Consider the following 14017-nt stretch of genomic DNA (forward strand, 5'->3'; position numbering starts at 1 on the left):
TGCTGGCAACTCAGTTCCTTCTGCAGCAACACATTTCCTACCTCATCCTCATGTGCAAAACACAGTTATTTCTTCCCTAAAAAATATGCATTAGAAAGAAGGAATACTAGTCATAGAAGATAAGTTTAAACCTGCTGAAACTCCAAAACAGATAAGCAGTGTTCAATTAGGAGGATATTATGCTGACTATAATAAGGAACTCTGAGAGAACCCAGCCAGCCATCCAAGAGTTAACATCACGCTTTTCTCATCAAAACCTCTTCCAAGAGGTTAAGCACACAATAGACTATCTAAAGCACAGCTAGAAAGGCTGCTTGAAATTCCACACATGTGCCTCAGCAATGTATTTCTATTAATGTCCAGTGTGTGTCAGCGTGAAGATAAGGTACCAACATCATGTCCAACCAGGCAGCCAGAGAATGGGACGCCGTGTAAAACATTGTCTGGTGCTCAGGATCCCGGAGAACAGCGGCGTTTGCAATCTCACCCGCTGCACACGTGCCTGATAACACCAACAACGAGGGGAGGCAGCAGGAGCAAACCGTCCTGCAGCTTTGGGAAAGTAAAAGGATGGAGAGAGAAAGAAGGAAGCAAGCAAGAATTAAAATAAACATCAGCAAACTGGGGCAACATCGAGGATGTCTGACTGTAGCAGAGGGAATAAACAAACTGGAAAAACATTCACTGAAACTCGGTCTTTGTATCAGCTCACTTTAACTGTTCTTTAAGGTGGGAAATAAAAAGTTACATCAGTGTTTATTGTGATTACTCACACCATACCATTTAGACTTAGTTTGATCTACTAGGATCATCCTACAAAGCCATTTGTACTGGGACTTGTAGAAGACACTGTATTTGAGGAAACATGATCTGGATCAGGACACACCTGCTCTGCTGGGCCTGGCTCTGGCAGCTGGAGAAGCCCATGTGTTACCATGAGCAGCTGGTGCATTCCCACTGGAATACCCATGCCAGTTGTGCTGTGCACTGACAGGGACTACCACACAGATACATTCCAGTCTATCAGGAATCTTCCCATCAGCTGAAGAGTTTGCCAATTTAATCTGTAACTTACCTATGCTTGAGAAAGGTAAATTGTATGTGGATGAAGGGGTGGAATGCAGTCATTCCTACTGGGACACCGCAGTGCATGGAATAGGTGGTGATCCATGGAACAGTTAAGATACAGAAGGGCCTTTGGGTCTGTCTTGTGCTGCTTATGCCCCCCTCAAAGAGCTGTAAATTAGAGCAGAATTCTCTACTACACAGTAGTCTGACAGCAGAATAAGAAGACTCAGCACTAGTTTTGCCAGACCAGTCACAGAAAAATATCAATATATTATTATCCTATTTCTATAAAAATTTAATCTTTTGTAGTTATACATAAGGGAAAATGAAGGTTAATCTTATATTTTACTTCTTAAAGTAATGCCTTCTTAGGCTATACAGTAATCCTAAGTCAGAACAAATGAATCTTGAAGAAGTTTCTGTGGAGTCATAAAAGTTATAAAAACTTGGTAGACAAAAAAAAAAAAGTGTGAAATATGGGCATGGAAAATTGAAGGCAAGACAGGGGAGCTAGACAGCACCCCAGACAACTTCAATTTGTTGCAGCTGTTGGATTTTAAAAAAGGCCAACCTTGTGATAAGGTCTCTTAGCTCAAGAGACTACAAAAATGAGAAGCTCAAACGACCATCAGCTGCTGAAATCCGCAAAAACTCTCCAAACACAAATTAACCTTCAGTCAGGAGATAAAAGACTAGCTGCAGAAATTGAAAGTTATTAAAAAATGCTATAAATGTCTGACAAATCAGAGCAGCAGTAGCAGGAAAATAAGCAGTGCATAGGCAGAATCTTACCCTTAGCCAGGTAACACCTTCTCCTTCTCTCAAGAGAAGAGGAGGTTCTCTTTTGCGTTGGCTGTGTTTTCAATTTCTGCCTTTATTGTAGTGCACACTCTCCAAAATTGCTTTAGTTAAATTTAGACCTCACTGATGCTCCAGAGAACAGAAGTTATTAGCTTGCTGGAGGTAGAAGACATGTAGATAGAGCCTCACCATGCCAAGCTTAAATTTAATGCAAACTTTCCCAAAGTCCATCATTTAACACTTCAATATTATTTTCTATAGGGATCCCTTAAATGTTTAATGTTTTAATGGTTTCACTAAGTAATTCTTTCACTGAAGAAATATACTTTTATAGTACAGGGTAGCAGACAAAGAGGTGCCCAACTGTAGGGAAAAGGAAAGATGTTCTGGCCTGAGACCATAGAATAACAGACCACTAATTTTAAAGTCTCCACATGCTAATATATTTTCTTCAGGAGAAAGTCTGGAAGACTCTCCCAGGCTCATACAGCAAGATTGAGAGGGATACAAGGCACAAGGACTGAAGCTATTTAAATCCTCCTGTCAATAGTTTGCAACATTTGGTAATAAATCATTAAGTCTCAAACCTAAAAATACATCTTTCCATTTGTATCAACATATTTAAAAGGAAGCTTTATTTAATAAGTGAAAGAATTAGCTGTCAATTAGTGAGAGTAATCAAAAATAACTGCAAGTTCCAGCCCAAGACACTGCCACTCTTGCTAACCTGGTTAGGACCCTGCCTGGTTCTGCAGATACTGAGGGCAGGTCTGGGTGTTGGACATATAGCCTGTGAATGCTCTGAAAAGAGCCAAACCACAGCAAAACATGCTCACAAGGAGGTGCTGCCCCCACAACTGGTGTCACCCACACTGTAGGCTGGAATGAAGATTCTAATAACTTAATGCACCACTTATTTTCTAAAGAAAACATAAAAGGCAATCTAAAAAAAATAATCTTTCATAAAGACATATAGATACCTGTTGCTAACAACTGCAACATCAATGAAAATCAAACTGAGTGGGCTTTTTCCTCATTTTCCACTATTATTTAAAACAAGCCTCCATGCTCTCAGATTTCAATCAATGTTTTCTGCCTCACCCTTAAAAAACTTCAATCAAGAAGTATTTACAGAATATAAAAAGCCAGGAAACACCAAACCTCATGCATTAGCCATATCACCTCCCAGAACCAACCTATTTTCTACACACAGGTTTACAGCTTTACAAAGGGAAGGGTTCAGCTCAGTGTGCTGTGTTTTAGCTGTAGAGCCAACAGGACCAAATAAACTGTCCCTGAGGTGAGCAGTTTCCAAACCATACTGCAAAGCTCACAGAGACAATACCTTTCATTACATCAACTCAGATAAACAGGGACAAAAAAAAGACAAGTTTTGACAATAGAGACCTGACCTTGAAAGCAGCAGTGTCACTTCACTGATGGCTCCACACTGTCACAGTTCCAACAAACACCATGCTACTGCTGGGCCTCATCCGGTCACTAGAGCTTGTCACAATGGCAGGAGATTACACACAACAAAACCCCAGTTAATCTAGGAATGCTTACCTATGGCTAATCAGTCAGGATGAAGCTGATCCCCAGCTTATCACAAAGTAAATGAAAGCCTTCACAAACTAAATCATGTTCAGCACAGTTTCTAAAACAATCTTCAGTACCAGCTCAGCTGCATCTACTGCTGACACTGATCAACAACAGTGGGCAATTCACAGCTAAAAACCCCACAAGATTCACTTAAAGCTTTATCAATTACCAGGAATATAAAGGAAACTTTTGACAAATGGGCTGATTTGATCATTCTTCCATCCCTACAAAGTGAAAAAGAAAATATTTGATCACTCCCTAACACCAAAATTCTCTTCCATTGTACCAATCTATGAACTGGTTATTTATGCTGTTTACAGCAATTTTAAGCAGTTTTACTTCCACATCCTTTGAAATGGAGAAGAAAACATACCAGTTAAAATGTCAGCAGCCCAATATACACTAAATCAGGGGTGGAAGTGTCCAAAATATGCCACAGCAAAGCGCAAGGGTTCATAATGTCACATTCACAAGGTGACACTCTTATCAAAACACACTGCTTGATCAAAGGCATTCCCAATCATGCATTCTTCCTTCATCCCATCTTTCCTGAATCAAGAAGAGAAGATGAGAGGCTCTGAAAAACAAAGAGATTATATCTGGGCAAGAAATCATCTGAAAGAATTCAACAGCCTATGACCAATTATAATCAGCTACTGGAGCAACCTGAAACAAACCCATATTCTTGTATTTCCTTTCATGCCCATTTGAGCCATGCCAGTCACAACAGTCCAATGCTGGCACCACCAGAAAGCAAAGGTTCCCATCCAGCAAGGCAGTGAGCAGGCATGATCAGAAACACTGGGAATAGCAAGTCATCCATTATGGACTGCTGGATAAACTTTGCAGCAATTATGAATTCTCTGCCCAGTCTGTTCTCACACAGCAGCCAGTGTCAGTCTTGCCTGAAAGAGCTGGTCATAGTGCAAGGTCTGTCCTACCATCACCCCATTTCTGAACTCTCTCTTTCAAAGTGAGAAGGAAAATGACAACTTTTGGTCAATAACTCTGACAAAGCCATTACCCTTGGGGTATTTAATGGGGAGATAAGAACTTCAGGCCTTTGCACAAATCATATTAGTTCAATGCTCAAATCCGGGTAATGCTTCTTTTCAAAGTATTAATTTCATTTATTCTATTTGCTCTCCCTCTGTCCTGATAACACAAGTGCACATGGCCTCTAAATGAGATCCTCCTATTTTATAAGTTATAATCCTCCCTTTCTAGAGTAGTAATGAGATGTCTTTGCTTAATCACGTTTATAACCCCCCAGCTTCTGCTTTTATCCATCCCCATTCCACATTGATTTGTCTTAAAGGTCTCAGGGAAAACCATCAGGCACACGGTCACTGGCTCCAAGAGGCTCCTGATGCATATGCTGCACGTGCTGCTCAACCTTCAGAGATTACAAAAGCAAAAAGGAGGAAAAAGAGCAGCTTTGTTTGCAAAGTTTCCTTTATTGGTAGGAAGGAGGGGGAAAAAAGAAACCTGAAAGAACTGAGAAGTTAAGAGAAGACGTTTTGATTAATTGGGAATGAAAAAAGAAAGATTGTTCGCATAGGGGAATGGTGAGACTATTCACAACATAGTCAAGCAATTAAATAACTTGACTGACAACTTTGCAAGTTCCTCATGCCAGAAATAGAAAAGGATTTAAAGATAGCTCTGTTAATTCTGGGGTATTTCACATGAGACTTAAGGCATGGCACCAGCATTAGTTAAACACCCTAGGCCTTGCTCTGAAACACTGCACATATAATCCTTGTTGTGCTGTAAGCACCCACAGCATTAAATTATTCAAAGAGTCCACTCAGCACCATGATCCTGCAGTCCTGCACAAACAAATAAAACATTTTATCTCTAATACAAATTGGGGAGAGTTCTTCTACAGCAGCTTAGCAGACTACTTCCATTTGAGCCAGTCCCCAGGGTTAATGAAAAAGCCATATTCACTCAAAGAGGAAAGTGAATGCTGCTCTATTACTTACAGAGCTGTTTTGCTTCTTAAACTAAAGCTGTAAGGAGTTTTACACAAAACCTAAGGTATCTAGAAGCTAAGTACCTTCTTCAAAGTCATTAAAAGAAAAAGAAAGGTCACGATAAAAATGTAGAAAAGGACCCAGGTACTTAACTCTAAATCCCTCTTGAAACCAGAACACTTCAAGGAGAAAAAAAATCAGCTAAACAAAATATACAAACCACAATAAAATAACAATAAGTTTTAATCTGTACCCTGCCCCATAAACAATCAAGTAACTGGTCCCAGAAGCTGACAGCAAGTTCCATATCAAAGGTTAATTCTAGTCCACCCTCTCTTTGTGTGCACCATATAATAACACTGAAGTGCTTATAGCAATATTTCCAATAATAAAAGTCAGTGAGTGAAAGCCATAAAGAACAGATTAAATGACATGCAACGTTCAGCACAACCACAATGAAATCACTTCAAAATACAGCTAAGGTACTTGGATTTATACAAGTGGTATGGTTACAGGGGAATGTTCCAGCACTGCTGCAGACAACAGTACAAAAAAGAGCTACTAATCATTGAACTATTGATATGTTAAGAGCACAGGGCAGCTCAAGATCTTAATGCAAATACTAGAAAAATGAATAAAACTTTCTAATTATATATGGCATGGTTTTCAATTCTTACCAAATTAAGTGCTGCTTAAGAAGCAAATTATTAATTTGTTATTGCTTTCATGGGAGTTGCCCCATTTTTAATCTCATTTCCCTAATAGGTCACAACAACAACAAAAACAACCCTGGAAGTTTCTCCCTTATAAATGTAAGCAGATAACTTCCATTGCTATCTGTACCTGGATTACCCCTAGATACCTTGAGTTCCACTACTCTCTTCTACCTGAAAGGGAAGATTGACACAAGACATGGATGAGCAGCTCATACCCAGTATTTTCCCCATTTGCTGGAGCTAAAAAATAGAAGAGCAAGAAATACTCAAGCCCTATTCATAATAAAGGAGGAAAACACTAGAACAAAGGACAGCCATGGTTTGAGTCAATACAATACAACAAGGTAACCATGCCCAAAAGGAAACAGTAGCTGAGATAAAGCAAGTCTGATAGGGGACCCGATAATTTAAGTCTGGCCACAATAGTTCCTTTGTAGGAAGGTATCTGGAAGCTGACAAACAGCTCTGCCCTCATCTTTGCCAGGACAGACTAGACTATCCAATTTTTTAATTTTATCATGGAAACAAAGTACAGTTGGGTCCAAAACCACAAACAGGCTAATTCACAGAAAAGAATTTCCTTAAAGATTGTTAACCATCAAAGTGAAAATACAACCTCTTGCTTTCAAAGCCTCTACCTCTTAGAACATCAGAATTTGGAAGGGTATAGGTGGGAAATACTGTTTTATACCTGCTTTGCTCTCATGCTCTCCATCAGCAGCTGCTAGGGATCACTGTCAGAGATGGATTGCAGCTACAAAGACCTTTTCTTTGAACCACTGTTGCCATGATTACATAAATTTTATTTATTCTATCCCCAAAAATATTTTTGTACTATAACCTCTAAATGCTTCACATTTTCCCCAGGTAAACCAGGGCTGTTAGCATTCAACATACAGAAAAAAACCCCAAACCTCATAGGATTCTTTGCTTAAATCAAGCACACACTGGTTAAGCTACAGATCAGTAGGATGAAAGAACCACAAAAAAAGACTATCCATACTCCAGTCTGTCCTTTCCCTAAACCATCCTTTCAGCATGCACCAGGCAAGGAGAATTCTCTTGGTCTAGTTCTCCCAATAAAGTTTTAACAGCACAGTCTAAATGAATGGACAGTTTGATCTCACTGTGGCAAGCATGGCCCCACCTGGCTATGGGTGACACCACTGCAGGTCAGGAAAAAGGGGCAGCTCCAGTAAGACTCTGCACTGGTTACAGACAGTACACTATAGGAATGGCAGTGTGCAAAAGAAAACAATATAAAATAATGTCATTTAATATTAAGCACCAATGACAATCCCAGTGTACTGTAGTGAATGATAAAAGCCTTTTGCTCCACTCAGCCTCATTCCACTGTACTTCTGCCTCCAGCACTGCTCTTCTCAGCACTGGTATGACAGCAACCTAATGGGTCATCATAACACCAAGGTGCCTGACTAATAGTAAAAGCTGCAGCAAGAAGTCCCCAAAAGTAAGTCTGCCTGCTGGGCAAGAACAAATTGGTTTGGGAGTCAGTGGTGTGTCAAAAAAAGGTTTATGCTTCCTGGTCCCTAAAAATCAATCCTAAACCTTCTCCAAAAGGTTACAATATTTGACAGTTTTATAACAGTTCTTCTGTTACCAGATTTATAAAAGACTCAAACAAATGAAGACATTATTACTTTTTAATAATTTGTGTGCATGCACTCTTATACTCTAGAAAAAAACAGAGCAAAGTCTCAGGATATATTAGGTCAGCAGAATTTGATCTTGTTTATATTGAAACATTTATTTCATACACTTGAGAGCTCAAGAGAGTTCTCCGTAGCTAGACAAGAACCACATACACACACAGACCATATTCCCTGCCACTGGTAAAGCTGTCCCCAGCACAGCCATTGTTCATGCCTTGGCAGCATGGAGTGACATGGAGCTTGCAGCTGCACCGTGAGCCAAATGTTAAGTGATGAGTGAGATGAGGAATGTTTCAGTCCAAACACAAGTTTCTAAACTCATCACACAAATGACATTAAATGAATGCCCTCAAGCAGAGCCATTTTAGCCGGTGCAGGTTGGAAACATAGCAGGGGGTTTGTTACTCACCAGCTGGGCTGCTCTCTGCCTCTCCTCAATAATGCCAGACCTCTCCTTGGCCTCACAGGCTGCTTCCCTTTCTCTCTTGACCAGCCGGACCAACTCCTCTTGGACCAGTGACTGCTCTGCCAAGTACCTGTGTGAGCACCAAAGCAGAGGGAAGGTCAGCAGCAACAAGGTCATGGCTGGTCATGGAGTATCCCTGCTTAGAGCCAAAACACAAATCCAGAATCTCTTTGACACAATTCAAAAGCCCACCAAACTTTAAATATGACCTGCAGTTCCAGTGAGGTACAGCTCTGGCAACAACAGCAGGCATAGCACCACATAAGCTTATACTTGAGTTATATTTAGCTCTATTAAGTACTTAATTATCACCTGAAAACAGTGAAAATAGGAAGCAGTTAGCCAGACAAATAGACAGTGCTCTGGAAAAGATCAAGGGACATACAACAACAAAAGGAGTCAGCCAGGCTGACAATGCTGCTCTTTGGCTCTTACACAGGAAAGAAAAATCACAAAATGCATGTGGCAACAGCAATAAGAGAAGAAGTCCTGGACTGAAAAAGGCATCAAAGAGGATTCTCAGGTATTAAAACATAATCATAAAATAGAATCACAAAATTGTTAAGGTTGGAAAAGATCAAGTCCAACCATTAACCCAATGCCACCACGTTCACCACTAAACCATGTCCCCAAATGCCACATCCACTCATCCAAGGCCTTTTGAATACTTCCAGGAATGGTGATTCCACCACCTCCCTGGGCAGCCTGTTTCAATGCCTGACCACCTTCTCAGTGAAGAAATTTTCCCTCATACCCAACCTAAACCTCCCCTGGCACAACTTGAGGCTGCTTCCTCTCTTGTCCTGTCACTTGATACACCTGGGAGAAGAGACTGACCCCACCTGGCTACAATCTTCTTTCAGGTGCTGTAGAGCCATAAGCTCCTCCTGAGCCTCCTTTTCTCCAGGCCAAACACCCCAGCCAGTCCCAAGGAGGTTTGTGCTCCAGCCCCTTCCCCAGCTCCCTTGCCCTTCTCTGGACACACTCCAGCCCCTCGATGTCTTTGTGTAGTGAGGGGCCCAAAACTGAACCCAGGATTTGAGCTGTGGCCTCAGCAGTGCCCAGTACAGGGGGACAATCACTGCCCTGGTCCTGCTGGCCACACTGTCACTGATACAGCCAGGCTGCCACTGGCCTTCTTGGCCACCTGGGCTCATGCTCAGCTGCTGTCAAACACACACTCATTATGATGAGGTAAAACATAGACATATTTCCAAATGAGCTAAATTATTGTCTTTTTCAAGAGCTTCACCTCACCTCCTGTAGAGTTCCTGCTCTGCAGAAGAGTCACTTTCCTTTGGTGCCTGAATTCCTAGAAAGGAAAAGAGAAGCCTGTGACTACTAATAGTACTCCAAGTGTAGTCCTTCATCACATCATAGATTGTTTTAGGAAAATTTCACATTATTTGTCAAGAGAAAAAAGAAAGTCAAGAAAATTTAAGTTTGATGGATAGAGTTTGAATTTATGAAATAGACACACCAACAACATCATTTTCAAACAGGCACACTGAATAAACCATGCTACAGAAAACTATGTGAGGATATTAACTGCTCAAACCCTTATATATAATGAAATACGAGCATGGCTGTAGACCTACTTTCCATTTCTTTCCTCTAATTCCAGCAAGTCTTCCTCTTGACCTCCTTCTCTCCTTGTAATTAAAAGGGATTCCACAAGTGAAGATGAAATTATTTGATGGAGTTTGGGCTATCCATAAAGCTAAATCTACATTCAGGAAAGACAGGCTGACAGCAAACAAGTCCCTAAAAGCAAAGGCCTAGTTCCCCAACTTCATTTTAGTCTGAATGCCTTTAACAAATCCACACTGCTGATATACATCACCAAAGCCTATTTGAGAACCAATAGCAACTAAACAGTTTTCTGACATGTAAATAAAGACAAGTTCAGAAACCAAGTTATCATCATCCACTTAGCCAGCGGTGCTTGGACAGGTTATCGTTCCCTTTCCAAAAAAATAAAAAGCAGCACTTCCCTCACCCATGCCCAATATACATCCTGTGCGTGTACAGCAGACAACAAGGCAGCTTGCCAGAAATTAAAACCAAAATATTTCTGCCTTGTTTATTGCACATTGACCTGAAATGCTAGAAATGATCCCAGAGCAAGCAAAGAGCTCCTCTCACAAGGGGGTAGCACTGAAAACTACCAGCATCTCCTGTAACATGGAGTGCCAGCAGCACCCCTGAGTACCTGTAGGTCTGGGTTTCCCTTCTGCAGCCAGGGAGGAGGGAGCTGTGCCATTGGATGCACGGGGAGATCTCTGGATCTCCCTTCTGCTCGGAGAGGATCCTTTCATCCGGTTCACTACATCTTCAGTAAGCTGAAACACAGAACCAGCCACGTCAGTTTCTGCTGTGTATTTCACTGGGAACATCCCCATTAGTTAGTTTCTATGATAGCACAGAAGTATGGTCCATTTCTGGTGTGTATTTCACTGGGAACATCCCCATTAGTTAGTTTCTATGATAGCACAGAAGTATGGTCCATTTCTGGTGTGTATTTCACTGGGAACATCCCCATTAGTTAGTTTCTATGATAGCACAGAAGTATTGTCCATTTCTGGTGTGTATTTCACTATGAATCTCTCCATTTGTGAGTTTCTATGATAGCACAGAATATTGTCAGTTACATCAGCCACATCAGTTTCTGGTGTGTATTTCACTATGAACCTCCCCATTTGTTAGTTTCCATGATAGTATTGTCAGTTACCCCACGGCAATGTCCCTCCAGTCCAGGCAGTCAGCACTTGTATGTTGACTTTACATTTTTAAAACCCAAACCCTATCACTAAATGACAAAACCTCCAATCTGCTGTCTGACCCTAAAAGCTTCACTAGACAATCTTCCACAAACACCAACAAAGGTGGAGAGCATCCCTAAACAAGTCAACCCTTTGTATAGAGACCAATTACCAGAAGCGGAAGGAAATGAATTAAGCAGGTTTTAAGTCCATCTTTTCCTCTTCTTGCTCCATGCTTGCTAACCCAGCTCAGCATGGCAGACATGCTGCAACCCATGTGACAGAGAACAGCCTCCCACCCACATAAGGCTGCAAACACTTTTGCAATCTCAACTTCATTTTCACTACCTGACTTGGATTCAAACCCATGAAAAAGAAAGAAAAGTTAACTTGAAGTTTTCTGGCAATTCAGTCCAAAAGGCTTCTCACAGCACTGTTAAAATTGACCCCTTTCTCCTGCCAAGGTCAGAGGGTCTGGCTGCAGAACAAAACTAAGTGAGGCCATTCCCTACCTAGACTTGCCACAGCAGAAGACATATTTTCAGTTATATCACTACTACCCAACCTAACACCATTTTAACACCTTCATTTTACATTCTTATCATGCCCAGTTCCTGATTTTAAAGACACAAATCCTTGTCTATATCCTTTTAAGAGAAATTAGGCAAAGACAATTTTATCTCCATCAAAACACAACAAGGAGATAGGCACAATGTCAGCTAACTTTTGTCAAATAATTAGTTAAAATGGGATGAAAAATAAGCAGCCACAGCAACACACACTCTGTGTGAGCCAAAATCTTAAGTGACAAATTTAATTCTGTCAGATTTTAGGGGGGAATCAAGAAGAATTTAGAAGCAAGAGCAATTAAAATGATGGTAGTAATAAAAAACCCCAAAACTAACATTTAAAAAAACAAAGAAAAATATTAACGGGGGGAAATCCTTAACGGTAGCACCACCACTGTCCAGAGCTTGCTTCCACAACACACACTTGTCAATTTCCGAGCCAAGGTCGAGCAGCAGTTTCCCAGTGTCCCTGCCAGGAACAGCTCCCTGTTTCCAGCTCTCATCCCCCTGCTCACTCAGTGATGCCTTGCCCGGCTCCTGGCACCGTGAGCAAGGGCAGAGCTGTGCCCTCCTGGATGCCCTCCGAGCCTGGCAGCGCCGTTAGCATCAAACCGCTTGCAAAGCACAAGGCAGGGGCACAACGAGGTCATTGAGCAGCGAGGAGAGATAGAGGGCTGGGAGCGGAGTTTGGAAGTGAAAATAAAGAGCTGGTGCTGGTGTGCCCCGCTGGATAACAGCCATGCCCAGGCCCCCAGCCCTCCTCCCCACCACTCACCCCATCGTTTCTCCAGCCCCCTCCTCCTTCAGCCTCTCCCAGGTGTCCCTCCCCTACTCCTTGATTGCCCCACCCGTCCCTCCCAGCCTCGCTCCCCTGAGCTCCCAGCCAGAGCCGTCCCCAGCCCCGCTCCATCCGCCCCGGCCCCCGCAGCCTCCAACAGCCGGCCCCACGGCAGCCCGGGCCGCCTCACCTTGATGCCCTGCAGCACCCGGACTCGGTCCTGCTCGTCCAGCCCGAAGGACACCTTCCTGCGGGCCGGGCTGCTCTCGCAGCTGCCCATGCCGACGGGGATCGCCTTATCCTCGCCGCTCCTCTCTCCCGTACCGGCTGCCGGCAGCACCACTGCCCTGCCAGCGCCTGCCAATATGTCCGCTCCCCATTGGCGGCACCCGCAGAGCGGCCAATAGCGCGGCGCGGTGCTGGCGGCGGGGCGCGGTGCACGCTGGGGGATGTAGTCTGTGCCGGGAGCGGGCGGCCCGCCCGCACCGGGGAAGCGCAGGGCACGGGGATAGCGGAGAGTCGCGCTCCTGTCCGGTGAGCCCGCCCTCCACACCGCCCCGGCAGGAACGCGGCATCAAAACTGCCCCTACAACTTCCTTTGCTACACGTTAAGTCACGGGGCTTTCCCAAGCTGAGGGAGGATGAGCTCCCGTCAGACACAGCAGCTGCACTGGGAGCAGAATTCAGCTCCGCTCCTTCCAGCGGCGCTGCTCCGGCCAGACGGTGCCGCCACCTGCCCTGACACACACGGCGGGTCCTGCACAGCTCAGGCTACGGCTGATACAGTCCCCGTTGCCAGGCATGGCCGATCCAACAGCCTAAAGCGAAGGAATGAGATAATGCAACACACGGGCAGCTGAAGGAAGAAATAACAGCTTTGGAGAATCTCTCTCAAACAAGCTTTCTGCATTCCCAGAAATATGGGTCAGTTGGTATCAATTTGTTACTTATCTGCTTGGCCCACTGCTGCTCAGCAGTGCATGGGAGCAGTTTTAACTGTTTAATGCTGATTCCTCACTGCAGTTAATGTGGCAACCAGAGCTTTGCCTCAGAGTGGGACTTGGGCCAGCATTAAGGGACTATCTGGGACTCTGCACGCCCCAGATCCCTCCTGGATATTCAGATCTCTTTTAGAGCACATTCCTGGAAGCAGGGAATATTTGGTTAATTGTGCAGCACCTTGTGCGCTGGAGAGTCAGACCATTGCCTGAGCTCTCAAGGGCACTGCATTGTGCACTGTGAGCTGCACCAGCCAGGGAGAGCACAGGGTGCCTGAAGCTCTCCCCAGAGCACTCACCTGCCTCCTGCTCACTTCACTTGATGACACCTGATTTTTGTGCTGAAAGAGCCCATGAACAGATATTCCTTACTCACCTCTTCTGTCCTCTCCCAGGGTTTCACAGGCTCACACCATTGCTCTTCCAGGCGGGCGAGTTCTCAACCATGAGATTACTCCTCCAGAAGGGTTTCCATAACTGTGATCATTCCTGTCATCCTTCCCTAGGCCTTACCAGGTGCACACTCCCAGCCAGGTGGCAGACATCACCTGCAAAGATCCAGGAAGGACAGCTGGCAAAGGCAAACAAAACTACATCACACCTGT

General features: G+C 43.6%; 1 protein-coding gene across 2 annotated transcripts in view; it reads right to left on the reverse strand.

Moving 5' to 3' along the window:
- CHCHD6 (coiled-coil-helix-coiled-coil-helix domain containing 6) overlaps positions 1–12940 on the reverse strand; it is a 108722-nt gene extending 95782 nt beyond the window's left edge. Inside the window, exons 1-4 of one of the 2 annotated variants that reach the window (XM_064724130.1) lie at positions 12605–12940; positions 10518–10647; positions 9563–9617; positions 8249–8375 (exon numbers count right to left, since the gene is read on the reverse strand). In XM_064724130.1, the coding sequence (XP_064580200.1) occupies positions 8249–8375; positions 9563–9617; positions 10518–10647; positions 12605–12694 (402 nt within the window). In that variant the 5' untranslated portion in view covers positions 12695–12940. The remainder of the gene's footprint in view (positions 1–8248; positions 8376–9562; positions 9618–10517; positions 10648–12604) is intronic. The other variant, XM_064724131.1, reaches the window with a different exon arrangement.
- Between the last annotated feature and the right edge of the window lie 1077 nt (positions 12941–14017).

The sequence above is a fragment of the Zonotrichia leucophrys genome, chromosome 12 (genome assembly GCF_028769735.1).
Source record: "Zonotrichia leucophrys gambelii isolate GWCS_2022_RI chromosome 12, RI_Zleu_2.0, whole genome shotgun sequence".
NCBI classification, from domain to species: Eukaryota; Metazoa; Chordata; class Aves; order Passeriformes; family Passerellidae; genus Zonotrichia; species Zonotrichia leucophrys.